This window comes from Oryza brachyantha, chromosome 11 (genome assembly GCF_000231095.2).
Source record: "Oryza brachyantha chromosome 11, ObraRS2, whole genome shotgun sequence".
In the NCBI taxonomy this organism is placed as follows: domain Eukaryota; kingdom Viridiplantae; phylum Streptophyta; class Magnoliopsida; order Poales; family Poaceae; genus Oryza; species Oryza brachyantha.
In genome coordinates, this window is record NC_023173.2 from 14,615,716 (window position 1) to 14,642,705 (window position 26,990).

General features: G+C 41.7%; 4 protein-coding genes and 1 long non-coding RNA gene across 5 annotated transcripts; 2 read left to right on the plus strand and 3 right to left on the minus strand.

Moving 5' to 3' along the window:
* The first annotated feature begins 126 nt into the window (after positions 1-126).
* Positions 127-5,247, plus strand: LOC102716820 (GTPase HflX). Its single transcript, XM_015842222.2, has 13 exons — positions 127-552; positions 757-899; positions 1,394-1,510; positions 1,630-1,744; positions 2,290-2,427; positions 2,881-2,976; positions 3,063-3,176; positions 3,484-3,552; positions 3,739-3,809; positions 3,908-4,001; positions 4,332-4,457; positions 4,549-4,638; positions 4,902-5,247. The coding sequence occupies exons 1-13, from the start codon at positions 154-156 to the stop codon at positions 4,998-5,000; spliced, it is 1,671 nt and encodes a 556-aa protein (XP_015697708.2). The 5' UTR covers positions 127-153; the 3' UTR covers positions 5,001-5,247.
* A 771-nt stretch (positions 5,248-6,018) lies between these two features.
* Positions 6,019-9,775, minus strand: LOC102717103 (CDK5RAP1-like protein). The gene is made up of 3 exons (XM_006662957.3): positions 9,522-9,775; positions 7,687-8,741; positions 6,019-7,026 (listed from the first exon to the last, which is right to left on the minus strand). The coding sequence occupies exons 1-3, from the start codon at positions 9,758-9,760 to the stop codon at positions 6,524-6,526; spliced, it is 1,797 nt and encodes a 598-aa protein (XP_006663020.2). The 5' UTR covers positions 9,761-9,775; the 3' UTR covers positions 6,019-6,523.
* A 682-nt stretch (positions 9,776-10,457) lies between these two features.
* On the plus strand, positions 10,458-13,697 carry LOC121055770. Its single transcript, XR_005812782.1, has 3 exons — positions 10,458-10,973; positions 13,099-13,170; positions 13,336-13,697. It is a non-coding gene; the product is annotated as an uncharacterized LOC121055770 (long non-coding RNA).
* A 6,486-nt stretch (positions 13,698-20,183) lies between these two features.
* On the minus strand, positions 20,184-21,817 carry LOC121055683 (protein FAR1-RELATED SEQUENCE 5-like). Its single transcript, XM_040528561.1, has 2 exons — positions 20,668-21,817; positions 20,184-20,188 (listed from the first exon to the last, which is right to left on the minus strand). Exons 1-2 carry the CDS (start codon positions 21,815-21,817, stop codon positions 20,184-20,186), a joined length of 1,155 nt encoding a protein of 384 aa, XP_040384495.1.
* Positions 21,818-22,691: 874 nt separating this feature from the next.
* LOC102709789 lies at positions 22,692-25,552 on the minus strand. Its single transcript, XM_040528923.1, has 2 exons — positions 25,015-25,552; positions 22,692-23,182 (listed from the first exon to the last, which is right to left on the minus strand). Exons 1-2 carry the CDS (start codon positions 25,462-25,464, stop codon positions 23,006-23,008), a joined length of 627 nt encoding a protein of 208 aa, XP_040384857.1. The 5' UTR covers positions 25,465-25,552; the 3' UTR covers positions 22,692-23,005.
* Positions 25,553-26,990: the final 1,438 nt, after the last annotated feature.

The window sequence follows — 26,990 nt, forward strand, 5'->3', positions numbered from 1 at the left end:
GGGCAGCACAAGAGCGCCCCCTCTCCTCTCCCACGCAATCCAACGGTGGGGAGCGCGCCACGTGGCCCTGCTCACCCACCTCAGCCCACCCGCCCACCTGAGCCACTTCCACTCCGGCCAGGAGAAGCCGCCGCGTCACTCCTCGCCGTCGCCATGAGAGCCGCTTGCTTCTTCACCGCCGCCGCCGCCGCGCTCCCCCTTCCTTCCACCTCGGCCTCTGCGTGCTGTCAGCGGAGGCCGCCCGCCGCGCCCCTCTGCTCCCGGCCTCGCCGCCTCGTGGGCGGCGGCGGCGGCGTGGTCAGGGCGCTCGACGAGCGGCTGGTCGAGGCCGCGCCGCCGGCGGAGACCGAGGTGGAGGAGCCTGGCGTTGCTGATGGAGGCGGAGAAGGGGAGAGACAGGGCGAGGAGTTGGGACCGTCGGGGAAGCGGGAGGGGGAGGAAGAGGAGGAGCAGCCGGCGACGGCTCCCGTGAGGACCAGGCGGCGGCAGCCGGAGGAGGAGGAGGAGGATGCGCCGGGGCACGACCGGTTCAAGCTCATCAACGGCAAAGAGGTAGTGGCAGCTCATCCTGGCATCCCGTGGATTTATCTGGTTTTGAGCGCCCAAATTTGAACTGATTGGGATGCTAGTTTATCGGTGAAATTGCATGTGAGAATGCATAATCCTCTCTGAAACATGGAAAAAACTGAGAAATTTTTGGGTTGGAATGAATTTCTGCGAGACGATTTCGCTGTTACTGAAAGTAGAAGCATGCAGATATTTCAAGAGAAGGCATACCTGGTTGGAGTAGAGTGCAAGAGGACTGGAGGAAGTATATTCAGTATAGAGGAATCACTTGAGGAGCTGGAGCAGCTAGTTGACACTGCGGGGCTCATGGTTGTCGGCTCAACCTATCAAAAGTAAGCTCCAGTGGGATTGAGTTGTCTTTTGCTGGTGTGGGCATTCATATAACTGATTGAATGCAGTTGTTTCCCTAAAAGAAATGCTATGTTTTATTTTTGTTTTTTTTAGCTATGCATTGTCTTGTCTGGGGGGGGGGGGGGGGCATATAGCATGGCATGTCCTTTTTTGAAATGCTTGATGTGCAAAATTGAACTAATATTGGTGGAAGAGACGCATAATAATGTAACGAATGGACTGAAAAATCTGGTTACCTGGTTTGTGCAATCATATTGGCGAGATTTTGAGATAAAGAATGACACACTCAGGTTCAAGCCACACCATTTTCTGATCTTATTACTTTCCATGAAAATGTATCAGAAGCAACGGTCTATTATCTACCAGTTGAATCATATTCCCCTTTTTGTATATGAATTATATTCCCTTAATGTGTTATGCTATACGCATATCTTGTTTTGGCTACAGATGTTTCATGGTTTATGCTTTTCATCAGGCTTTCTACCCCAAATCCAAGGACTTATATTGGCTCAGGCAAGGTTGCTGAAATCAAGAGTGCAATTCATTCCCTTGATGTTGAAACTGTGATTTTCGATGATGAGTTGTCCCCTGGGTAAGATTATCATTAAACTATTTCTGCAGAACTCAATATATCTCTTTTTTCCCAGTTTGCTACATGTTGTCCTAACTCCTAAGAGTTCATCCCTGATCATTTGCACTGTTTCAATTCAGACAATTGCGTAACTTGGAGAAGTCATTTGGTGGGGGTGTTCGAGTCTGTGACAGGACTGCTCTTATTCTGGACATCTTTAATCAAAGGGCAGCAACACACGAAGCTGCTCTACAGGTGAACTGAACATCTTGGTTTCGTTTCATTTTCTAGACAAGCTAGATGGATTTAATTCTGTAACTAGCATCTGTGTTATTAGCATAAATTTTCCTTGTAACAACAATTTCATCTTGTAGCGATGAGCCATAGTGAATTATGATCTTATAAAAATTCCTGACAGTTCACTCATCTATATTTGGATGACAAAGAGTATGATCTTTTCAGTGAAATACTAATGTTAGTCCCTTAACCAGCGACCAGCACTAAATTGCTATGGTGGAGTGTTAGGCTCTGGCAAAAAGCTAAAACTATTATAAGTTTATAATCTCTTGGTGGAGAAGTCTTTATGTCAGTATATTAGCTGACTATCTTCATGAAATGGTGTACACTGCACAGAACTATACTATGCCCTTGGTTATATAGCGCACTATGCATGCAATATCAAAATTTCTACATAGAAATTTTATGATGTATCTGATTGAGATTCTATTGGAGTTTAAACTACTAACTGCAATAATGCATTTGATTTAGAATTGGTCTTCATGTTCAATTCTCCTTTTTAGGTCACCTTGGCGCAAATGGAATATCAGCTTCCAAGGTTGACAAAAATGTGGACTCATCTTGAACGACAGTCAGGAGGTCAAGTCAAGGGTATGGGTGAGAAACAAATTGAAGTTGACAAGCGCATCTTGAGAACACAAGTAATATTCTCTTACTTACAGTTAAATGGTATATATTTTGTTTCGCACCAAATATCAAAACTACTGTGGTTTCAGGATCTTTTTTTTAATTGAATGAGGTACATATAGTTATGCATAGTTTCCTGCTCTGTGTATTTGCTACTTTAGATTTTCTCATAGAAATAATGCATGGAGACTTCAATTCTGTGCATATGTCCTGTTACCTATATCTGTGGAGAACATCACTGGAGATATTTTATGTGTTGGTTATTACTAGTTCCATCACTGAAAGAACATGCATGAGTTCATCAATGCCGCATTTTGGTCATTGACATGCCACTTTTATCACCTGTGTGGAACAAAAGTTTGATGATTACTAGCCACTTAATAGTTACTAACAAACTCCTTTGATAATTATTTGCTCAATTTGCATGGATACTTTTTCTAATAGCTCCTATCAAATGTTGCTGACAGATAAGTGCTTTGAAGAAAGAATTGGAATCTGTCCGAAAACATCGAAAGCTGTATCGCAACCGTCGCCAATCGGTGCCTATTCCTGTTGTTTCTCTGGTATAATCATGAAGTTCTTATTGAGTATAATAGGAAGTTTCTTAGTCACTATAAGTTGTTAATATATTCACTTCAAAAACTTTTAGGTGGGATATACAAATGCTGGAAAAAGTACATTGTTGAACCGCTTAACTGGAGCTGACGTACTTGCAGAGGATAAATTATTTGCCACACTGGATCCGACAACAAGAAGGGTTTTGGTATGTTACTAGGTCTCAATAATCTTTTAATAATATGTAAGGTTCTACACTAAGTGTGTAATCTGGAGATAAATAACATATGTTGCTCTACTGTCATTACCATTTTTATCTGTTGGGGAATTTCTCTTTGTGACACATGCACATATGGAAGAGACGAAGCGATGCATTTTTGTAAGAATGCTTAAATGTTAGTGGGTCTCAATAAATTAACTTGAGCAGTTATGTTGCTTTCTGTTTTTATTTCTTTTATCCATCTTCTCCCTTGCATGCTTGATTGCTAACTGATTAAATGTGCACTATTTTGCAGATGAAGAATGGTACTGAATTCCTCCTAACAGATACTGTCGGATTCATTCAAAAACTACCTACTATGCTGGTATGATGTTTTCCAAAAAAAAAATTGCACTCTTATGTAAACACCTCTTCTAGAATACCCATGTGATGTGCATGGCTGTCCCTGTTTGCTATTTGGTTACACCACAATTATCACCACACATACATTATGATTTCCCTTCCCTTTGCTGATGATAACAGAGAAAATTAACTATTGGTACTTGTCCAGGTGGCAGCATTTAGAGCAACATTGGAGGAGATATCAGAATCATCAGTAATAGTTCATCTTGTAGATATCAGGTGAGCAACTGGCATGGAAAAGATATTTTGCCACATTATAAGTCCAACATAATGCATCTATGTTTATTGTGTTAGTGTTTTGTTCATGTGCTTTCCAGTCATCCATTAGCTCAAGAGCAGATAGATGCTGTTGACAAAGTGTTGAAGGAGTTGGATATAGAATCAATTCCTAAGTTGGTCGTGTGGAATAAGGTTAGTTTTTAAATGTATTTGACCTCATTCTGATATTAGCTTCAATGGTCTCAACTAATTTCAAGTGCTGTAGCCTGTGTGGACGGGATTATGATGATACAGCTCCTCTAAGCTTGATTTTGGCATATATGCTATGCCAATGATCAAATTGACAATGTTAAAGCCTTATGAGTAGAAATTGCCTAATTTTAAGCTCTCTAACACAGTTTGGTGCAATGAAGGATTTTATTAAATTAGTAAACCACAATATCTGGATATATAGCAATACCGAATTATATAACAAATTAACAATGACTTCTGAAATCCTGAACCAAAATATGTGGCCTGTAGATTGACAATACTGATGACACGTTGAGAGTGAAAGAGGAAGCTGAGAAACAAGGGATAATCTGGATATCAGCTATCAATGGTGATGGTTTGGAGGATTTCTGCAATGCAATCCAAGCAAAACTGAAAGTACGACTTGTTTCCAGAGTCATCTATAAGTTTTTGTTAGGCATTAATACTTGCTTTATTTTCCTGAACCATGCCTATATATCTTCTACAGGACTCACTGGTTCCAATAGAAGCTTTTGTTCCATACGACAAAGGAGAGCTCCTTAGTGACATACATAAGGTTGGAATGGTTGAGAAAACGGTAAGTATCATGCTCGATCACTAAAACAATCAACTCTTTTTTTTTCATTTAACTCGTAAATACAGGTTGCTGCAGCATGTACATTATACATTGTTGGCACATAGTAGTTTCTACTTGCAGAAATTTACCCATTGTGTTGTATAGCAGCCTATAGGGATTCTGTTTGGATCACCAACTTTCTAAAACCAACCAAAGAAAATCAGGAAACCTTTCTCGTTTTTACTTGGAGCTAACAGCAATGTTTCGCACAATATCTATTGTAGGAGTACATGGAAAATGGTACCTTTGTGAAAGCACATGTGCCTCTGCCTCTTGCAAGGCTTCTCACGCCGCTGCGGCAACAGGTGGTGGCCGCTCTATAATGTGCAACCTCCTGTACCGCTTTTCGTCATTATTTGTGTTGGCAACCACAGAATCTGGCGGTCTTGTAGTACAGAATTAAACCCAGAGATAGATTTTTCTTGCCTTCTGTTTGACCTGTGTAGAAAGAGCATCATCACAAGATTTTAGATGAGTTAGACACTTAGCTGTAAAACAGTATAGTATCAATTTTATTACTGTAAATATTCTTTTCGCAGAAATTCACACTTGCCTAGCAGTCCATAAAAATCTGTTTCACTCTACTGGGTATGCATCCTCCCATCCAGTTCTTTTGTGTAAACTAGTAGAGACTTGATGTAAAACTGTTAAACCTGACAGCGACAAGGACCACCTTGCAAAATGCCACGGTCGCTGCGATTAACCAACGTGCCTGGCGCTCGTTGTTTATATAAACAAAACAATCAACGTTGTGGATTGGAAGATCTGAAACATGTAAAAGTGTCACGAAAATAAAAGATTATTTACTTTTCTAATAGTATAAACTATGTAATTAACTACTATAAAATTAAAATATAAATCATAAATATGAGATGATAAACTTCTATACATAATTTTTTTTTAAAAAAATACACTGTTTTACCGTTAAAAAAACATACATACAAAAGCTAAGCTAAGAAATAATCTGGTGAAAAAAATATAGCCATGATGGTCGGCACATCGTTAGGAAACACAGTAGATTCACTCGTGGACTGAACTAAGGTGGTGTTTGGATAGAGCTAAACTTTTTTAGCCTCATGTTACATCGAATGTTTAGACATTTATTATAAATATTAAATGTAGACTATTAATAAAACGCATCCATAATCTTAGACTAATTCACGAGACGAATCTGTTGAACCTAATTAATTCATGATTAGCCTATATGATGCTACAGTAAACATATGCTAATTATGGATTAATTAAGCTTAAAAATTTTGTCACGCAGATTAACTCTCATTTATTTAATTAGTTTTATAATTAGTCTATGTTTAGTATTTACAATAAGTGTCCAAACATCCGATGTGACATGGGCTTAAAAAAATTTAGCCACATCTAAACACCCCAAACTACGGCGGCAAGAAAAATAGGGAGCAAGGACAACCTGAGGATTGAACAGACAATCCTATGATGCCCATTGAGAAGATATAATGAATGTTCTACCATTTTACAAGGACAACATTCATCGCCAAAGAGAATAAATAAATAAATTTAAACCTCACGCTGCCGAGTTGCAGTAGCATGCAAAAATTGTTTGCCAGTAGTGCTTAACCTTTACATGACAATACAGACCTCATAAAAGGTATACTTCATACGACTAGCAGAACTAATGCAGATGATTGTTTTGGCTTCAGCTGCCAAAAGCAGCTAACCGTTAGTTGTCTTCTCAAAACTGAGTCACCAATTCTTTTTTCTTCGGGAAAAAAAATCCAAACCCAGTTAAATTGCACTGTATGATCTAACTTATCAGTCGTTTCAAGGTAGATATCATGCTTGAGATGTGGCCTGCTACAAGCTCAAGTAGTCCTTAAGCAGCAACAGCATGTGCTTCAGATGAATGATTCTTGTAGAACCTGCTCAAGCTTGTGCGAGCGATTACATCCCCAAACAGGGATGCTGTCGATGACTTGGTAATCTTCACCTCAATGAAGTCACCGACCACTGGCTTACATACTTCATCACCTTCAAATGTATGCGGTACAGGGACGCTTGCAAACGAAACCCTATGCCCCCTATCGGTTTTCCCGATCATCTCTGTTTCAGGAGCCCGCTTGTTCAGTCCCTCAACCAGAACTAGTTGCACTGTACCAACTTGAGAATCATAAATCTTTGCCGTAGTTTCACGGAAGGTGCTGATTAGTTCTGCAAGTCTCTTCTGCTTGACATCATCAGGGACATCATCCACATAATTCCGATGAGCATGAGTCTTTTCCCTCATGCTATATGCAAACATGTAGGCCATATCATATCCAACGGCCCTTACAAGGCTAAGAGTCTCAGCATGTTCCTCTTCTGTCTCTCCACAAAAACCTATTATACAAGAGAATTATTTTTAGTCAAAATAGAGAACAATCAACGAAAAAGTGCACTCGGAGAACAAAAATAAATCACTCCAGATGCTGGTCCTACTGATTTTACTTCATGAGAGATCTGGTTCTATGAGTTGTATTATGGTAAAAATGAGGGCACTCAAAGCACAAGATATGAGACTGTGAAGCGCTTTCGCTTTCTCTGTATGTATGATTTTAAGGGGGAAAATGCAACTAGGATATATCTTTAAAAACTACCATTGGAACAAGAGAGAACATATCAAAATAAATATAGGTTATGGGTGCAATTAGACAAAAATATACCCATGTGTAAATGTGCAAGGGACACATTTGTGCACTTGAACAAATTAGTCAACAGGATAAAGTCTCAATATGCAATATAAGTTTTATTTAGTTAGTGATTTGGTGGTGCTTAGGTAGCAATCATTTTCCAACCCACCTAATACTTCTTACTCCTAACTCCTAACGAAATCCACTTGAGCTATGGTTTATGCTCTATCACCCTTTCTTGAAGCAGCCAAACAGGAAAAAATATTCATATTGCTAGGACTTTGTAGAAAAGATTGCAACCATGAAAAGCAAAATAAATAGGAGACAGATTACAAGATTAGACAATGATGAGTTCTAAAAGGTGGCTTACCAGTTATGAAATCACTACTTAACCCAACATCTGGAATGATACTACGGATTTTCTGAACAAGCTCCAAGTATGCCTCTCTAGTATAACCCCGACGCATACGTTCCAGAACTGCTGTGCTGCCTGTTTGTGCTGGCATGTGAATAAGTTTGCAAACATTGTGCCTATCCCGCATTAAATATAGAAGCTCGTCCGGGTAATCCTTTGGATGCGGAGAGGTAAACCTGAACCGCATCTCAGGGTATTCCAAAGATAGCTGATCCAAGAGATCGGCAAAACGCAACCCCATATTCTTCACTTTGGACATGCTAGAAAACCCTTCACTGAGCTGCCAGTTTTTACCAGGCTCTAATTCCTCAACTTCAGAAGTGTCGTTATAACTGTTTACATTCTGGCCAAGAAGCATTACTTCCTTCACACCTGATTTCCAAAGCTCCCCAACTTCTCGGACAATTGAGGTCACCGGGCGAGACCTTTCCCTACCTCTAGTGAAAGGAACGATGCAAAAGGAGCACATATTGTTGCAACCCCTCATAATTGATACAAATGCAGTCACTGAATTGTCAGAAATCCTAACAGGGGTAATGTCAGCATACGTCTCCTCAAGTGAGAGAAGTGTGTTGATACCCTTCTGCCCATAATCAACTTCCTGAAGCAACCTAGGCAAGTCTCTATATGCATCTGGTCCACAGACAACATCAACCATCTTATCAGAATCAAGAATTTTCTCCTTCAATCGCTCTGCCATGCATCCAAGGACAGCAATCTTTGGAGGCCGCAGAGATTTTGACCGCCCTGCAGCAACATTAGCTTTCCATTGCCTTTTCAGGAACCAAAAGTAGTTCAGTCGCTGCCAGACTTTCTGCTCTGCGTTATCACGGATTGCGCAAGTGTTGATAAATATTATCTCTGCACTCTCGGGGTCAGGGACAATTTCATCATACCCTTCATTTTTCATGATAGAAAGCACAATCTCCATGTCATTCACATTCATTTGGCACCCATATGTCTCATGGTAAATGCGGCTCTTGCTTACTGTCATCGCACCAGACTCTAAACTAGACAAACCACAAAAACGAAGCATGGGGTCAGCAAAGCTAGCAGTAAAATCAGAAAGAGAAGCATCAAGTGAGCATTGTAAATTGGAACAGCGAAACTATTTGTGTAAAGCAAAAGAACAAATATTTCAATCCTTTAAGGTTCAGTGTCACAAGAAAGATAACTGCCTAGTCCAAAAGGGAAATGAATTTGTATTTATGAATAGTTACTGTCAGCAAATTAATTCAAATCCTTTTCCAAAACAGAGGTGAAAAATTTCAGCACTGGTCAAAGAAATTCCCAAGGTAAGGAATTAGAATATATACATGGTTAGGCACCCACCCAACATGAGTTAACTAAAAGATGAAAAGGTGTTCTGTAGACAACAAAAAAATTCTCTAGAACAGCTATTTTCATGTAGGATTTAGATTTTTCTATTATAACACATGGCTTATTACCATTCTCATTTCTACGCAATCTCTTTCTCACATTAAACGCAAATTTTAGCACTGATTTAACGCGCGCACACCACTGATCATTACAGCACGAAAGCCCCCGGAACAATTTCACCCAGCAACTCGCACTGCCAGCTAATCTTCACTGTATTCACAATGTGCTCAATCGATGGCGCTACTGGTCCCTCATGAGAGCAATACCGATCAATATGTTATGAACTAGAATTAGAACACATTTCTTCTAGTAAATAAGTCTACTTTTACGTCTTTAACACTGAAGCGTCAGTGTACCCAGCAACGACAGCAGGAAGAACGAAGAAAGCGAGGAACGTCACATTTACTTACTCCGCCTGCGCCTCGGACACGACCTTCGCGGCGAGCGGACGGACGGAGCCGGAGCCGGAGCGAGCAAGGCGGCGAGGGGGCGGGGCCGGTGCGGAGAGGCGTCGAGAAGCGGCGGCGGGAGGAGCGGGAGCAGGAACCATGGGCGCGGAGCTGCAGCGGCGGCGGCGGCGGAGGAGGAGGCGGTGGCGCTGGCTGAGGCGGACCGCGGCGGCGGCGGCGGCGGCGAGCGGCGCCGCCATCGCGTTTCTTCCTGGTCCTGGGGGTTGGGATGTGGTGGTGGTGGAGAGGAGGGTAGGGATTAATTAATTACTCGGATAATCATCTGGGGCTATGCTGTCCGTCCGATCGAAGATCGGCGGCTAGGGAAAAAACGCGCCTAATTTCTTTTCGATTTTCTATTTCTATTATAGTATGTGGTTTACGACCGCATGATTATGAACTGATCAACCAGACTTAGGGCGAGTTCTTTTTTTTTGGCTTAGTTTGCGTTTGTTTTGGTTTAGGATTATTGTAATATGGATTATAGAAATAAATAATCTAAAATAATTAATTAGATTATTTTGATATATTATTAATCTATAGCATAGATTACTATTACTTTAACCCAGTAATCTCCTCTCAGGATGCCTTCCTTCATTAGGTGGCTAAAAATCGAGTTTAGGCGTCGTTTGATTTAGCCTGGAATTATTGTAATATGAGCTTTTTTACCGTCCTTTATGATGAGAGGTACCCAATCCTATCCGTTTATTGAGCCACATCCAAGGGTTAAGAAGGTTCGGTACCGGCAGGTCCAGGTTTCCCATACGCACGGTACCTCGTCTCCGTCCGCGTGCGGTACTTGAGTATAAGGGCAAAAATGTATTTTCGCATTCACTTCCTTTTTCCTGTGGATAGCATCGTCTGACCTCCAGCATTCAGATTCCATTTGATCACAGGCAGCCTTGTGAATCTTGACGTCGTCGGCAGCGGCGGGCGGCGCCTCGTCGGCGGTGGCGGGCGGTGGCTCGTCCTGTGCGACGGCTGCGCCTCAACCTTGTGAATCCCGACCTCGTCGGCAGCGGCGAGCGGCGCCTCGTCAGCAGCGGCGGGCAGCGCCTCGTCGGCCTCCTTCCTATGCGACGGCTGCTCCTCAACCTTGTGAATCTCGACCTCGTCGGCAGCGGCGGGCGGCGCCTCGTCGGCCTCCTTCCTGTGCGACGGTTGCGCCTCTATCCTGCAGGCGCATCGACGCAAGGGCCGACGGAATACGGATCCAACCCAAGGAGTTTCCCTACCCACACTCAAGGAGTTGTTGCAGCAAGTATCGTCATGCATGGTGGCTATCGTTTGCTGGAAAAACACCGGCTCGGCATTCTGCACGGCGCCCAGATCCGAGGAGGAAGATTGAGCAGCTTTGCTGCAGGTCGAGCGCAGATCAGAAGATTGGTGTTGGTGCCGATTCATGCTAGGGAGGTAGTTGTTTTGTTCTGCTAGCTTATATTTCTTGAATTTGTGGCAAAATAGATCGATGTGTATCTGAATATATGCTCAGTGTGCATTACATTAGTCATCCCCAAAATAAAAGTTTTACAGCAACAATAACTAGATACATTTGTACATAGACATGAAACGAGGTCTCAGTGCTTCTTCGTTGGGTCAGAAATTGCATCTTTTGCTGCTTCGGTGTGTAGATGAGCTATATCTTCTTGCACTTCGATGATAATATTCAGAGAACTATTGATAAGGTCAGAAGCCACCTTTTGTCGGTATAGAGTGGTTGTGTACTGCAGTGGATTGTGAATCAATTGCAGTCAGTATATATATAGGACTTATGTACGTAGCTGAATGCGATTGAATAATACCATTGTGTAGAACTCGCTGGACAAGTCTTTTCCATTCCAATTCTCCATGAATCTCAAAGCATGCAACCCACACGACCAACTGTGGTTTAGAAATATTTATTAACTGCATAGTTAGAGAAGGAATGAAAGGGTTCAAGTAATATTTTTCATTATTACCCGTCATCTTGTTGGGGGACTTGCATAGGGCACAATGGCCATGTGGTCACTCTCTTGTTGCTCCATTGTGTTTGTAAACCCTTTTCTTGTTTTGCATACTGAATGTACTTGTCAATTCCTTTGATCTGGAACATAGTAAAACAAATATGTTAAGTTGAAGTAAAATAGTGTGCACTAAAATTAGAAGAGCTGACACTTACTATATTTGTGAGGTCTTTGTCTGCAGCATAGCTATCTCTGAACATAACTATTGAGTCTAGTATCTGAATGTTTTCATTCTTAGCATTGATGACAACAACAAACCAATGGTTTTTGTTTCTACATATTGGGATGAAAACCTGCAGTAGATATTGTTAGTTAGATTCTTTGCAAATACCGGGAGAAAACCTGCAGTAGAGAAGATGTCAAAGTGAACAATTGTTAATTTACCATATCGTGCTTTAAGTATTTTTCGGCAACAGCGGCTCTTGAATCACGATACCTCTTGCCACTTGTTCCTTTAGATTGACCATCCATGTTCCATATCTGTCCTTGTGTTGAACTTTCAAGGTAGGCTGTACCGTGTTGTCTTGGTTTGTCCCGATGAATGTCTTTTATCACCTCTATATATGCATCTATTACCTGTGATGCAGTCAATGTGAAAATCAAGTACTATTAAATCTTAGATTTTTTACTGAATAGGTAAGATATGCTTACAGTGGTGTTTAACCACCTATCATTTGAGCCAACAAGTAGCATAAGATCGTCAGCAGTTAGGTTGATGTCTTCTATACTTGCAAGTTTTTTTGTACGGTCTGACTCCAGAATGTACTTGACGGTTATTTGGTCTTTTAATGAAAGATCTTTGATTTTTGGTCCCTTGCTTGATGCCTGAGCTCGTCCAGTATAATTTTTTTTGGTTTTTTGATAATACCAAAATTCATTTTGTGATGCATGTGTTGGCTTGGAAATCCTTCCAGACCTGCTTCTAAGCCTTTCACCAGTGCTCTTGATGTTATCCAGTGCATTGTGCTACAAGAATGAAGGAGTTGTATAGTGATAAAGTGATAATCTGAACCAGTATGTGCAATGCATTGGTAAGATTGGGTTTTACCTTATAAATCACTTTCGTGCTGTCATTGTCGCTACTGATAATCATGGGTGTCTCGAATGCCCCTCCAAAACCAGCGTGTTCACTTTCAATGGAAAACTGTAATGTATGGACAGAAGGTTAGTTTCTCTTGTTTCATAGGCTGACAAATAATAGGGTCAGAAATAGGTTGGCACCATAGTATTGTTTTCTTTCTCAGCCTGCAGCATACTGCATCTTAGATTATCTTCATTGAAAATATTGTCATCACTGCAATCAACTCCATCAGCTGGGATTGATCTTGTAGCCATGTTCATCGAGTACTTAAGCTCCTGCATGTTTCAAATTTTATCAAGTTGTCATGAAAGAACTGTACTGAAATTGAACAACTACGAATGTTAGAATTTATGACCTGAATATCTTTTCTACTTTTTGCCAGCGTACTTTCAATTGACAGTAGTTTGATGGTCAATTTGTTGTCAACAAATTGGATGATTCTCTGTAACTGCAGGATCTGATCCATAAGGAGATCGAAGTGGGCTGAAATCTGGAAAAAGGATAAAAGGTTTAGCTACCTGCAAAGGTAATGCTCTATTCATTAAAATTATTACTGAATAAATTTGCAGTAGGTAGCCTTAAAGAATTACCTGTGTGGGAAGTTCATTTAATGATGGGTTCAGACCACATTCTGCTTGCTCAAATGTGTACCTCGGCGGTTGAGTTTCAAATCTTTCGTTCTGAAATGTAGAGTTTGGACAATCAGAACAAGGTTGCTGCATACTGTGGTAGTACTTTTCATACGGTTCTTTTTGGGAGTGGAATTCTTCTGAGCTGTCTTCAGGAATTCGGATTTCAAACACAACCTGATTCAGTGGTGGAAAAGAACTTAATCATACTGTATGCATAATGTGTAATAGAGAAAAAAAAGAGTAATCAAAGCGGAGATGGTCAGTACATCTTACTTTTCCATGTCCTGGTCCATACTTGATATCATATTTGTTTCTTGAGGAGACATTTTTTTCATTCCAATATGACATCAGAGGTGGTAACCGATTACTGTAACTTAGCTTATAGCTTCCTTCCTCAACATGGACATGTTCCCAGAACCAAAACTGCAATAAAAAAGATTTCTTTTCAAATTAGTATTATCAAAATAATCGTAAAATAATGCTGACTCTTAAATTTGACACATACTTGTAGGAATGGCAGGTTACCCTCCAGATTTGCCTTTCCTTCCTTGTAAGATTTAAGAGACTTTAGCAAAAAGTCCCTTGTTAAGCTTGACCAATTTGTGTTTTTAATCTTATCAACATCCTTCACAAGGGATAAATAATCAGAGCTAACATATGGCTTTGTGGTGGGACATAAAATGTATCCAATGGTGAACAACACCATTCTTCTTACGAAGTGCTCCCCTGCTTCAGGGTCTTGTAAAATTGCCTCCTGCAAGCAGCCTAGAGATATGTTACTGCTCCTTGAGTCCTTGTACATGGCATAATATTTGTAATCATCTTCATCCAGTGCAGGTTTTGTGCTAATCTCCACACCCTCCGAAGGTAAACCCATGATACTGTTCACATCTGAAATTGTTATGGGTATTTGTTTGCCTTGGATCACTATTGATTGGCTAGTTATGTCGAAATTTTCAGCCAACCAAATACAAAGTTTGCGTTGAATCGTTATTTCTGGCATTGCTAATAAACCACTAAATCCGATCCTTTCAAGTGCTTCTTTCTGTGCCTCGTTGAGATTTTTGATGAGCGATACAAATTTCTTGATGGAACAGACAATTGTCATCTCTCTTGACTGGCTCATTTGGCAGATGCAACAAGGTAGAAGACGTGTGAGGTTGTTGAATTAAATGTTTGGATTGAAAGGTGACATCCCTAGCAGGACGGACCTTTAGCGTTGCAAGTCTTAAAAAAATTATTAGACATAGTAGTTGAAAGACCTTAAAGACTTTATTGTAAGTACAGAAGAAATGAAGGCTAAGAATTAAGTGTGTAAGCACGAAATTTTTTGTATGAAATATTGTATGAGAATGTTGCTACTGTAAGGTGTACATACCTTAGCTTGGCTGGGAGCTTGTCGGGCGATTCCACCTGAATCCTCCATTGTTGCACGATGGTTCTCCGGTCGTACTGTCATTGCATTTGAGAGTTCTAACATAGCTCGGTTTGGGATGATGGGAATGCCTGGTGAGTGTGTCTGTCGATAGAGTTTTATCCATCCCAGCTTGTGTGGAGGTGTGGTTCAAGCCACATTCAATCGGACGCATCGGTTACTGAGTACGGCATCACTTCGTCGGCCTATACGTATTTCCGTTAACACAGTGGTTCTCTACAATCCTATCCATTCAGTACCGTCAGTGACATGTGGGCCTAGTCTCCCTTGACATTGAATGATTCGACAACACTCCAGGCAATAGAGTAAAGAATAGTAGTATCTTGACCCACTTGAGAAAATCCTGGGTGAGTATGGTAGAGGATCACATTTGCCTGCTGTAAGTAACATCTATCACTTTACCTGACATAAATGGAAGTTCCAATGCATATGTACGTATTGTAGCCACTGCTACAGTCAGAGTAGTATGGGGGCAACTACACGTTTTCCAAAGGGACAACTAGTCTACACAAAACTTGTTCGTGCTTTGATAGTGCACTGACATTAGTTCTTGGGTATATGTATGTAAGACAACCTCATATGTGAATTGAACTTCCACAATGGACGTTATTTATGTGCGTACATAAAGATTTATCTAGTTGATATTAAACTTAGTCATCTTTGTCATTGTAATTAATTTAGTATATGATAACGATCAATTTATTTATTAAAGAATAACATTGGTCTAATATGATATGGTTCGTATATCACATATTAACATTAAAATATTACTATGCGTAGACTACTAAGTGTAGAACACGTGATCATCAATCACCCATTATGGTTGATGGTTCATATGGTAACCAATTGATCGGATCTAAAAGCATAGTAATATATTGATCGACTTCATGAGAATAATAACAATAATCAATATACTTAAAGATAAATTAGAAGCTTACTAAACATAAATTAATACAATCAAATCACACTGGCAATCATCAGCTGTGACTCATTACGAACAACTATAGATTCGCCTAACAATCAATCAGCTTAATGGAGTACAACCTTGATAGATCAGGTTGAACCGAGATAGTGTAAGGTTATGCTTGACTACGATTGATGGAAAGACTAAGCTAAACTACACTCAGCTAATGAGTCGGGTGGCTTAAAAGGCGTAGAAGTCAATGGTTATGATGGAAGCGAAGGTTTACCCAGATTCGGGGCTCTCAACCACTCGGGTTAAAATCGCTCGGAGAGAGCAACCAGAGCTGGGTACCACTCAGGTCCGGAAGCACTCAGAACAGTGTTGCTCCAGTCAGAAAACTCGAAACTTCGAGAAACATCTCTTGGGTAATAGTCCATAGAAGACTATGTTTAATTTCTGCGCATTTAAGCATAGAGTCAAGGGCTACACCTATTAAGTCCATCTCCGATGCACCTAATCTTTTCTTATGTAGTCTCAAAAAGACTGTATGTATTGTTACGCATTTAAGCATAGAGTCGGGGGCTACACGGATGATTTGCTCGGCTATGTACGACTCCGGGGCTGCTGTGCATAGGGGTGGACAGAAAGCTCATGATTCGTTAGCTCGCTCAACTCGTGACAAACTCGGTTCGGCTCGACTCGGCTCGTTTCATTTTCTAACGAGCCGAGCTAGTATTTTAGCTTGTTAGAGATCACGAGCGAGCTCGAGCTAGCTCGTGAGCTGCTCGCGAGCCTAATGAGCTAGACCAAAGACACGCGATTCGCCGGCGTTCATTGATTCCACCCCTATGCATGTGTTCAGTACGTCATATGTTCACCATGTGATATGTTGGTTCAAACTTTAATATTTAGGTACAAATTCATATGATTTTCATGTTTGAACTAAAAATTTACTTGTATAATCTATTGAAAAATTGTTTAGATTCATTTTTCATGTATGGCTCACGAGCCTAACGAGCCAGCTGGAGCTTTGTAACGAGTCGAGCCAAGCTGGGTATTTAGCTCGTTACGATAACGAGCCAAGCCGAGTTAGCTCGTTATCTTTACGAGCTAGACCGAGCCGAGCCAAGCCGAGCTGGCTCGTTATCCACCCCTAGCTGTGGAATACCTCTACTAGAGGTATCCTTAGACTATATATATACGTATGGTAGGGGGTTATCGAATAGAAAAGCAATCGTATCTATATGGGAACGATCGGAGTTTGGTAACTGCCGGATTCGAGTTGTAACCGAATTAAGATAGATCTTAGTCTTACCAGATTAGGACTCTACCTATAAGCCCTATCCCCCACTATATAAGGGGGAAAGGGGCACCCCTCATAGGAGGTAGACACACGGCATATTCGGATCGCCTATTTTCTAGTTGATTTGTCCACAATCAAATACAATTGTCAAGCAGTAGTAGGGTATTATCTCGTATACAGAGAACCTGAATCTGGGTAAATCGTCTTCTTCTTCATCATAACCATCGAGTTCCTAGCTTGATAGCCACCACATAGTTTTATTGTCGATCAAAATCATCGACAATAATGTTTTTTAGAATTGTTCAAAATTAAAAAGTTTGATTACGAAATAAGTCAAAACGACTTATTAATTAAAAAGTTCAATATTTTTAATCACACTAAATTAAATATACCGGAGACATTAAATATTCCAAAATAACCTCTAATGTTAATAAATTAAATGCCGGTTATTTCTTTGGAACATCTAATTGGTTTTATATAATTTTGTACGAGTTTCATTATCCATGAAACATGATTTTATCTCATTACAATGGATTAGCTTTTTGTTGTTTGATTTATTCATCGCATGGGACCGTGGCATGTGCCTTTAGGACGTGTTTGGTAGTCTACATCAAATCAGATTTGCACCCACACATGCAATCGACGAGTGTTTGGTTGCCTGCATGCCTTTCGGGGCCTGGTTCCACCCATGCAAAATCGTCTCCCTAGCCAGGCTGAAGAGAAACGCTCAGGTTGAGCTTCCCTCCCCGTCCGGGCTGGATGCGTGCAGCGCGCGGATGCAAGATGGGAGAGGGGGTCGCGCGTCCCCTCAGCTCCCTCACCCTTATTTGCTCTCGCTAGCAGAGCGTTCGTCGTCGCCTCTCCGTCTCCGCACGGCCGTCGTCGCCTCCGCCGGCTTCAGATCACCGGGCTCCTTCACCCATCGCCGGCAGCCCCCTGACCCAACGCCTCCCGCACTCCGTCGCCGGCAGCTCGTCGATCCAACTCTTCCATCGCCAGATCTAGCGGGAGGGAGGAGAAGCCGAGCAACCGAGAGAGGAGCAAGGAGCGACGGAGGAGAGGGAGAAGCCGAGCGGCGAGGGGAGAAGCGGGCGGCGCCGGAGGAGGAGAGGCGAGATGCACGCCAGAGGAGAGGGAGATGCGGGAGGCGGCGGAGGGCTGCGGCGGCACCGTCACCGCCTCCTCTCATCGCCTCTCGAGCTCAGCGTCGCCTCCTTCACGTCGCCATCCACGCTAGATCCAGGCGCGCCGCCGCCGGTCGTCGCCAGGCGTGCTGCCTCCGCCTCCAACTCGGTCAGCACCACCTCCAACGCCGGTCGTCGCCAGGCAGCACGCCACGCCTCCTCCGGCTGCCATCCACACCGGCCGACGCTGGTGCTCGCTAGGGACGTCGCCGCGTCGAGACATTCTTTTGTGCAGATGAGTTCTTTTGCAGGAACGAGTTCAAAGTTCACTGTTTCTTGTACCATGAATACATGAATCTCATGTATCATCAATGCAAAATTCAGGTATATCGAGCGATAGACTGGATTTAATCCTGATAGATGTTCAGTGTATATCAAGGGATCAACTGAAATTTTATCATTGTTCTAGATACTTCCTGTTCAATGTATATCAATTGATCGACTGAATGTTTTAATCTTTCGTCCTGGAAGCTTGCTGAAGGTTAAAATTCGTTCTGGGTATTTGCCGAATTCAAGTGTTACCTGAATCTTGTTGGTAATGTAGAGTTCATTAGGTAATGCATGTTCTTGCGCAATTTTAACTATGATCCGCAGAAATTTTACTTGATGTAGATACAATTTGCACTGCACCGGATAAATTATGTTATGGTCCTGTGTACATTCTTTCTACGTCACAGTTTCTTCAAATTAAAATTGATTTGACAATTCATTCAAATTAAAGCAGCAGGAGACCAACGATGGTACAAATTAGTTATTTGGAGCCCTTGTTGTGATTCTGGTTTTGTTACTGTAATTATTTGATATTGTGAGCCACAAATGTCTTGTCTAAATTAGTGCTATGTACCACTGCTCAACTGATATCCTGATTATCTATGTCGATATTATATCTGACTCTGAATGTGTGGCTGTCTATATGTGGGAACATACATTATGGAATGCAAATCTGTCACCGTGCTGAAGCTAATTTCAAAAATACTATTTGTAGGTCATAAGTTTGGCAGGTACACTGAAAAAATGCATTCATCTCTGTACGCATGTTATATAATAGAAGATCACCACATGGAGTTGTAATAGCACAGAACTTTGCATCCAAAGTTTCAGTTACCTCATGAAAGTTGTTCACAAAATCGGACATTTATGATTTCAGCCAGCGCAGTACACACGACATAGCATAGTTCACTAAGCCTTTATTACATGCATGATTTTATCTAAAAATAACACCATGCCAATGCATGAATGTTCTCCTTCTCAGAAATCAGAATGCAAGAATATTCAGCTAGCAATCATACAACTGAAAAACACACTAGAAATGGAAGAACCATGATGCCATCACATAACGACATTTATAAACATAAGGGTGACTCAATTAGATACAAAAGTAAGCAGTCCACATTTTTTAGTGCTGTAGTCCTATAAATCCTATCACATAGTGACAACTCAGGCAAAATATTAAAGACAGAAAATGTGCAAGCTACATAGTGATAAAAGACTAGTTGTTGCCACACTTGCAGACCCCACTCAAACGTCTTCTTCCACTTTCCTGCATTGCAAAGAGTTAAAAATTTGTACGAGACTATAAATCAGATTTGATGTAAGTAAAACACAAACTATAGAAGAGAGAAGAGTAGTGTTTGGACTACCTCAAATACAGAGGGCATGACCGAATCGTATGTCCAGGAGCATGACAATAGCCACAATGAATAACACGTTTCTCCATGAAACCCCTGATTCTTTTAGTTGGAGCTCCTTTTGGCATAATTTGATCAGGATCATGAACTGTTGCAGATCTCTCAATGTCAGTACGTTTGCTCTGTGCAAGCACATGACTATACTGCAGCTCTTCATTCCCAACTGACCCACAAGTTTCATCTAGCTCTAAATTTACAAGCATACTCAACACCTTGTCAGTATTTTCTTCAGTCATTGAGCATCTGAATAGAACTTCATTCCCAACGCTACGCAACTTGCGATAGCGTTCCATTTGATCAGACCAATGATATGTCTCACCATACCTATCTGAATAAAAAGCATTTTTTGCCTTCATTGTCCACCTACGCATTATACAACACAAAGGAATTGCATCAGCCTTCAAAAAATGCAAAACAGCAAATATATGATCACAAGGTATGCATTCACACTCCAATTTTTGACAAGGACAAGTTATGCTTTGCAGGGATGAATCTACATACGTACAACTCAATATTTTCATCTTCTCACTATTTTCCTTCCTTGAAATTACATACCTCACAAGACTGTCCTCTTCTATACTATCTATTACCTCCCAATCCATGGATTTGCAAATTTCCAACTTCACCTTCTTAAAAGCTGCGGGGGTAAACACATGCGAGGCATCCTTCTCAAATTCGCTAGCATCGCTAGCTGTGAACGGAACTGATTGAGAAGATTTTGCATCTAACTCAGCCTCTCTATGTCTCATACGTGACAAGCAGTGCTCATAGTGCTCAACCAAAAGAACTAAAGTCAGCTTTCGATCTAGATACTTATGAAGTTTTGAGTTTAGGCTCTCGCTTCGCTGATTGCTTTTCATACCAAGGAAAAACCTACCTTTTGTATATGCAGCAGCCCATTTCTTTCTTAGGTTGTACATCCTCATAAGCCACTTGTTATCTTCAGAAACTTTATGGTTAAACTTGAATTCATCCCACTTTCTCCTCCACTCATCTGGATCAATGGGTGCATGAACAAGAACTCTGAAATCTGCTATCATATCTTGATGTAGATGTCGTCCCATATTCTGCTCAATATGCCAAGTACATAACCGGTGGTCTGAATTGGGCATCACAGATGTGATTGCTCTACGCATTGCATTGTCCCCATCTGTTATCAAGGATTTTGGATGTTTCTGACCCATGCAATTCAAAAATTGCCTAAGAATCCATTCATATGTTGATGTCTTCTCGTCTGCAACTATGGCACATGCAAAAATCACAGTGGAACCATGATGGTTGACACCAACAAAGGGGATGAAAGGTAGGTTATATTTGTTCACACGGTATGTGCTATCGAAAACAACAACATCACCAAAAGCCTCATAATCAATGCGAGATTGTGGGTCTGACCAAAATAACCTTGTCAAAGAACTAACATCATTCATCTCGTACTCAAAAAAAAACTCCATATCATCCTTTTGTCGTGCCTGCATGTACTTGATAACATGGTTGGCGTCACCCCAAAGTATTTGTTTCTTCCTTAGTTTGACAAAGTGGTTATATAGATCCCTAGAAACAAACCCAGCCGCTTCATAACCACCATGGCGTTTTTCCATAACATCCATCACTTGATGCTGACGCAAACCAGCCTCTTTCAATTCCGTTACCTGAGCTTTCTGTTCATCAGACAGTCCACGATGTGACCTTAAGAAAGCAGTTTCATCAGGTTTACACAATGGATGGCTATGCTTGTGAACAAATTTCAGAACATACCAGTCACCCCTAACCTTGTCAAGTTTTATCACAAACTGAGCTTCACAACCACATCGAGTAAGTGCCCGGGGTTGTCTAGTTCTATTTTTCATACCCATATACATATCTTTCCTACATCCTTCTCTAGAGCATGTGTACTGTCTATGGAATATCCCATTTGTAATTGGATCACGTCTCACGTAATCCTTCCTTATGCTGAATCCTTTCTCTCTAGCATAATTATTGTAAAATACATAACCTTCCTCCTCACTCTTAAATCTCATACTAATCATCGTTTCATACTCCTCTTGTTCCTCCAAGTTGGTACTGTTACTACCCATTTTACAAGCCATGAGAAAAGTCTGTACAAACCAACGTATGCATCAGGAAAATATGGACATTACCATCCTTCTAGGGAGCAGTTCAAAAAATGTCAAAAAAATTTTAAATGGTACTCTCCCAACTAATCTGCAACTACCAATGTACCATCCCACGCTATAATGTATAATTAAAAGCAACAAAATAAATTACTGCTATTTTGTTCAGTCCATAAAAAAACTGAAGGAGTTAGAAAGTTTCTACTGGATTTACCTGGCCACTTCTTCTAAGCAACTAAGCCCTTCCTTGATTCAACTTCAACTTGATGTGCTCAACAGAAAACCATGTAAGCTGTCTTGCCTTGCAGTGGAATAAACCATTTCTCTGGGATTCAATATATCTCCATCGATTAGTCAGATCGATTACTACGGCGCACCTGTCACGGCATCCAACAGAAGAAGAGTGGCATGGAACGACGCACCTGCCGCCGCGTCCAACAGAAGAAGGGCGGCAAGGAACAGCACGGCACGGCGTCGAATGGGAGGAAGCATGCACACCGTAGCAGACTAGAGCAAGAAAGGGGAGAGGCAGCTATGGCACAGGTAGATCTGAGCTGCTTTGTTGGTGGCAAGATGAGGAGAGAGGAAGAGACACCGATTTGCTTTGCTGCGCTGGTCGTTTCACTGTTATCTTTTCGTTTGGTCCATCCTGACCCTGCTAAATGAACGGCTAGATTTGATCTGGTACCTCCCAGTACTAGTACTGGCAGGTACTATTTCAAGGACCATAAAAAAGCTCTTGTAATATAGATTAATGAGTCAGATAACTATAATTTATGAGCCATATTACTATCTTTCAAATCATGCTATCTTTCAAATTTCTACTATCTTTCAAATCAAAGGTGTGTGGTTTCTTCAACATAGTACTATCCATTTCCCCCAGAACATCTACCTTTCGCAGGCAGTAACTGAACCCGAAGTCCTCACATTCTGGATTTTTTTTTATTATACATTAACATTAGCTTCAAGAATATACTACATACATAACATAACATATATGCCTAACTGGAAAAGAATAGAAATTTTCAGCAATGTTGATCAACATGCTTGGTAACCAAAATGCCCTATCTGATATTCTGACACACTAACAATTGCATGACTTTGTCATGGAGTAGTGCTCTTCTTTCCTCCTTGCACAGATAGCTGGTTCATGTTAAGGAGGTGATGGAGACCAGCGATAACGTGCTGCCTGCTAGTTGGTACGCCAGTCTTCGCTAAGGCTCTGCCGTTCTTGTCCAGAAGCACAAAGCAAGGGACATATCTGATGTCGTAATGCAGAAGCTGAAAATGTACACAAGAGTGTTGGTGTTAGAAGCTGGAAACATGTTTTTTTATGGGAGTGGAAATATATGTATCATGTGAAGTAGTGCAATGCTACAATAGGAATACTATCGCTCCAATGGTACTACTGCTGCCAAGTGCCAACATACTATATTTCGTATGCTTTGTCAGTTGACACGTCTTGGAAAAATGTTTCTCAAAAAGTAGAGATGATAATGTAATTCATTAGCTACAAGTTTAGTAGCAGGACCAAGTACAACATGACACCATAACAAAACCAACCATTGTTCAGCATGCAACTTTACCAAATCATGCAAGTATCAGAAATGCAAAATATCCCAAAAGAAAATGAGGCTTTCTCTACAACATCAAAGAACAAGTTTAATTTTTGGGTAGCCAAACAATATAGGAAAATGTTTAGGAGAGTAGAAAAATACAAAAATACAAATGAAGTACAGATGGAACATAGATACTATAAGAACTATGATTTACTAGTCCATCATGTTCCTGGTCATCGTGTGCTGACAAGAACCACCAAATTGTAGCAAGGAGATGAATACAACGGCTTATATGTAAAAAGGACTTCAGTTTTTGAAGCTTCTAGTTGTCAATACGATATTGTAGTACCGTCATTGTTTACATGAATTTGAGTGCAAAAGAACATTCACATTGTCCAAGTCCAAGATATTCTATACATCTGTTTTCAGCAAGTTTGTACCTCAATTTTTAAGTCAGAATTAAGCTAGAAATGAAGATCACTTACATTTTCAGAACTAATAGCCATGTCTCTTGTAGACCCCCCTAGTTTACATGAGAAACAACAGCTTCATGGAGCACAGTATGATGCCCCAACACCCAAGCACACATACAAAGAGAAGAATAAGGTTGCAGAATGAAACTTGTTTAGTACATAACATGATATTTCCATGTCTATGGAACCTTCTTTGTCAGGGTATCTTAAAGTACAGAACCCTACGGTTCAGCAAGCTAAAAAGACAGAAAATCTAGCAACTTAACAGAACAGACTTACAGGTACTATATATCCATAAGAAAAGCTCAGAAATCCTATACTTGACAATTTTCAAAAGAAATCCAATAGAGAGTATAACTCACAGTTACTGTCAGAGCCCAAAGTTGACAGTAGCGATTTAACTGGGCCCAATTTTAACACGTACAAATTAACAATTGTAAAGAATATTCACAAAGATAACTAATAACAGGAAACGATGTCCACAGGACAGGACGGTGAACACTCCAATCCACACATCAGGATAGACATCATATGCATGTTCCCAACTACACAACTGATTGTGGGTTATAGGGCATGAGTTGCATGGCCAACAAGGAGGTCCTCAGATAGCCTTTTTAACTGTTAGCAAATTTACTAACACATTAATCAAGAGTGATGAACTACTTAGCCGCTGAGGACATAAATATTACTAGTTTACTTGACAAGGATGGAACCTAAAGCAGCAATCTACAATGCCCAATTCACATAACTTGAATGCAACCACATTATAGGGTTAAGCCCTGATGGCAAAGCATATTAATCTTCAAAACCATGAAAGCTTATTCTAGAGCAGAAGCATGGAACATGACATCCAATTCACACGTCAAGGTCTACTAATTTCTCATATAACCTAGAAAAAAAATGTCATTTTGTATAAATCAATGCACGCTAATTCACCATCTCAGCTCAAAATTTGAAAAGAAAAAAGAATTAGTAGACCAATCTGACTAACAAGTAAAATGCAAAGGTATTGCTTCGTCATCACAAATCTATGCGACATGCGAGCAATGCAATTGGAACGAAAAAGGCGAAGGCGCCTCACCTCGGGGAGCCACCGGTCGTCCTCGGCGTCGGCGAGCACGAAGCCGGCCCGCCCACCAGCGCCGTCCTCGAGCTCCCGCACGAGCCCCTGCAACGACGCGCACAGGCGGCACCGGGGCGAGTAGAACTCCAGCACGGTCGCCTCCCTCCCCCTCGTGGCCAGCGCCGCCGCGAGCGCCCGCTGCTCCGCCTCCCCGCGGTCCGCCTCCACCGCCGCCCCGGGGCGTCTCCGCCTCCGCCCGCCTCCTCCCCCGTCGGACGAGGGGGAGGGGAGGTCCCCGGCGATGAGGAGGCCCTGAGCAAGGGTGCCGATGGACTTGAACAGCCAGGGCAGCTCGAGGTCGCCGCAGGGGCTCGGGCCGGTGGCGGGGTTAGGGCTCGCCGCCTTGGGGCCGCCGCCCCATGGCCACTTGAAGCAGACGAATGGTGGGGGCTTCGCGGCGGCGCCCATCTCTCCGGCGAGGCGAGGCGAGGCGAGGCGGGGGCGCCGAATTGGTGGGCCGAGGACGTGGGGACGAACGGACGGCACCCGTCTCGATCCAACGGCCGAGATCTACCTCACTGGAGAACTGGTCGCTGGTCCCACTTTTGCAAATCGTCCCTCGCGTTCGATCGTTTGCAATATAATCCCTAACTAATTTGGATATTTACGCATATGTGGATAGAGATCATAATATTTTTTTGACAATACCCCTAATACGGACCGTTACGTTGTTAGGGTATTCACAGTGTGGTGGACGTGATAAGTGGTCTCACACCGTCACATCTATCATCAGTCGCCGTGGAGAATAGAGAGGATGGGACGAGTAGCCTGAGAAGGTTGCTCGTGTCTTCTGTAGTACGCACGGAGCCTAGCAGAGAGTGGCGCCGGGAAACAACGGGGGGTCTATGATATGGAGGTTGCAGCTCTGCCTCCTCATGCCTAAGCGTAGACCCTATCATTGACCATGACCAGAGAAGAGAAAGAAGAGAGCGGCAAACAACCGAGAAGAGCGAAGGGTAGGGCTTACCTCGTCGAGCTCAACCCTCGTCATCGCTCACCGAACCTGCACCATGCCCCAAAGATCCATGTTGTCGGAGCTTCGTGTTGCGTGCCCGAGCTTCCCCATGTCTACCTGACCTCCTCCATCGCAACCGTCGCATGCTCTATGCCCCCACAGCCTGATCTGTGTCGTCGTTGCTCGAGCTCCGCTGCATCGCCTGATCTATGTCATTGCCACGGTCGTCATCGTGGAAGGAGGGCGTCATCGCCATGAAAGGAGTTTGGGGAAGGAGAGAAAAAGGTGTTGGGAAGGAGATGAGTGTGCGGTAGTTGGGGAGAGTGAAATGTGAGAGAAAAGGCTAGTATTGTAGATCCCACCCGAGGATATGCGTACTTGTGAAGCTAGTGGTCTCAAAAATGGTCTATCCTAGTTGGACCACGAGGTCACTGGTTAAGACTGTGTGTGCTATAAATGGGCTAAGTGGTCCTAACATTTTTAAAATAAAACATGTGTTGATTCAAATTCCTATTCTCGACCTAAGGAAAAATTTGCCGCCACCAATAAGTGAATGACTATGTGGCGCTCTGAAATCAGAATCAGTACAATGTAAAATTTCTATAGTATAAAATGTTGAACATCTGCTATATACATTTATTGGATTAAATTAGTGTATTTAGGATAAACCGGCTGCTTGAGCTAAGTCAAACGAGGCTGCTTGTCATATAATCTACTACTTTGTTTCGTATTCTAAATTATTTTGACTTTTCTTTAAGTCAAATTTCTTTAAATTCAGTTAAGTTTAGAAAGACGTAGCAATACTGGCAACACAAAACAAACATAATATTAAAATGTAATCAATATTTTATTTAAGAAAATAATATGGCATTGTACGTGTTACTAGTTTTTTTTAGTAAACTTGATTATTTTTTTAAAAACAAATTCAGTTAGAGAAAAGGTCAAACCATGTTTATATTAACAAATGGAGTAACATTCG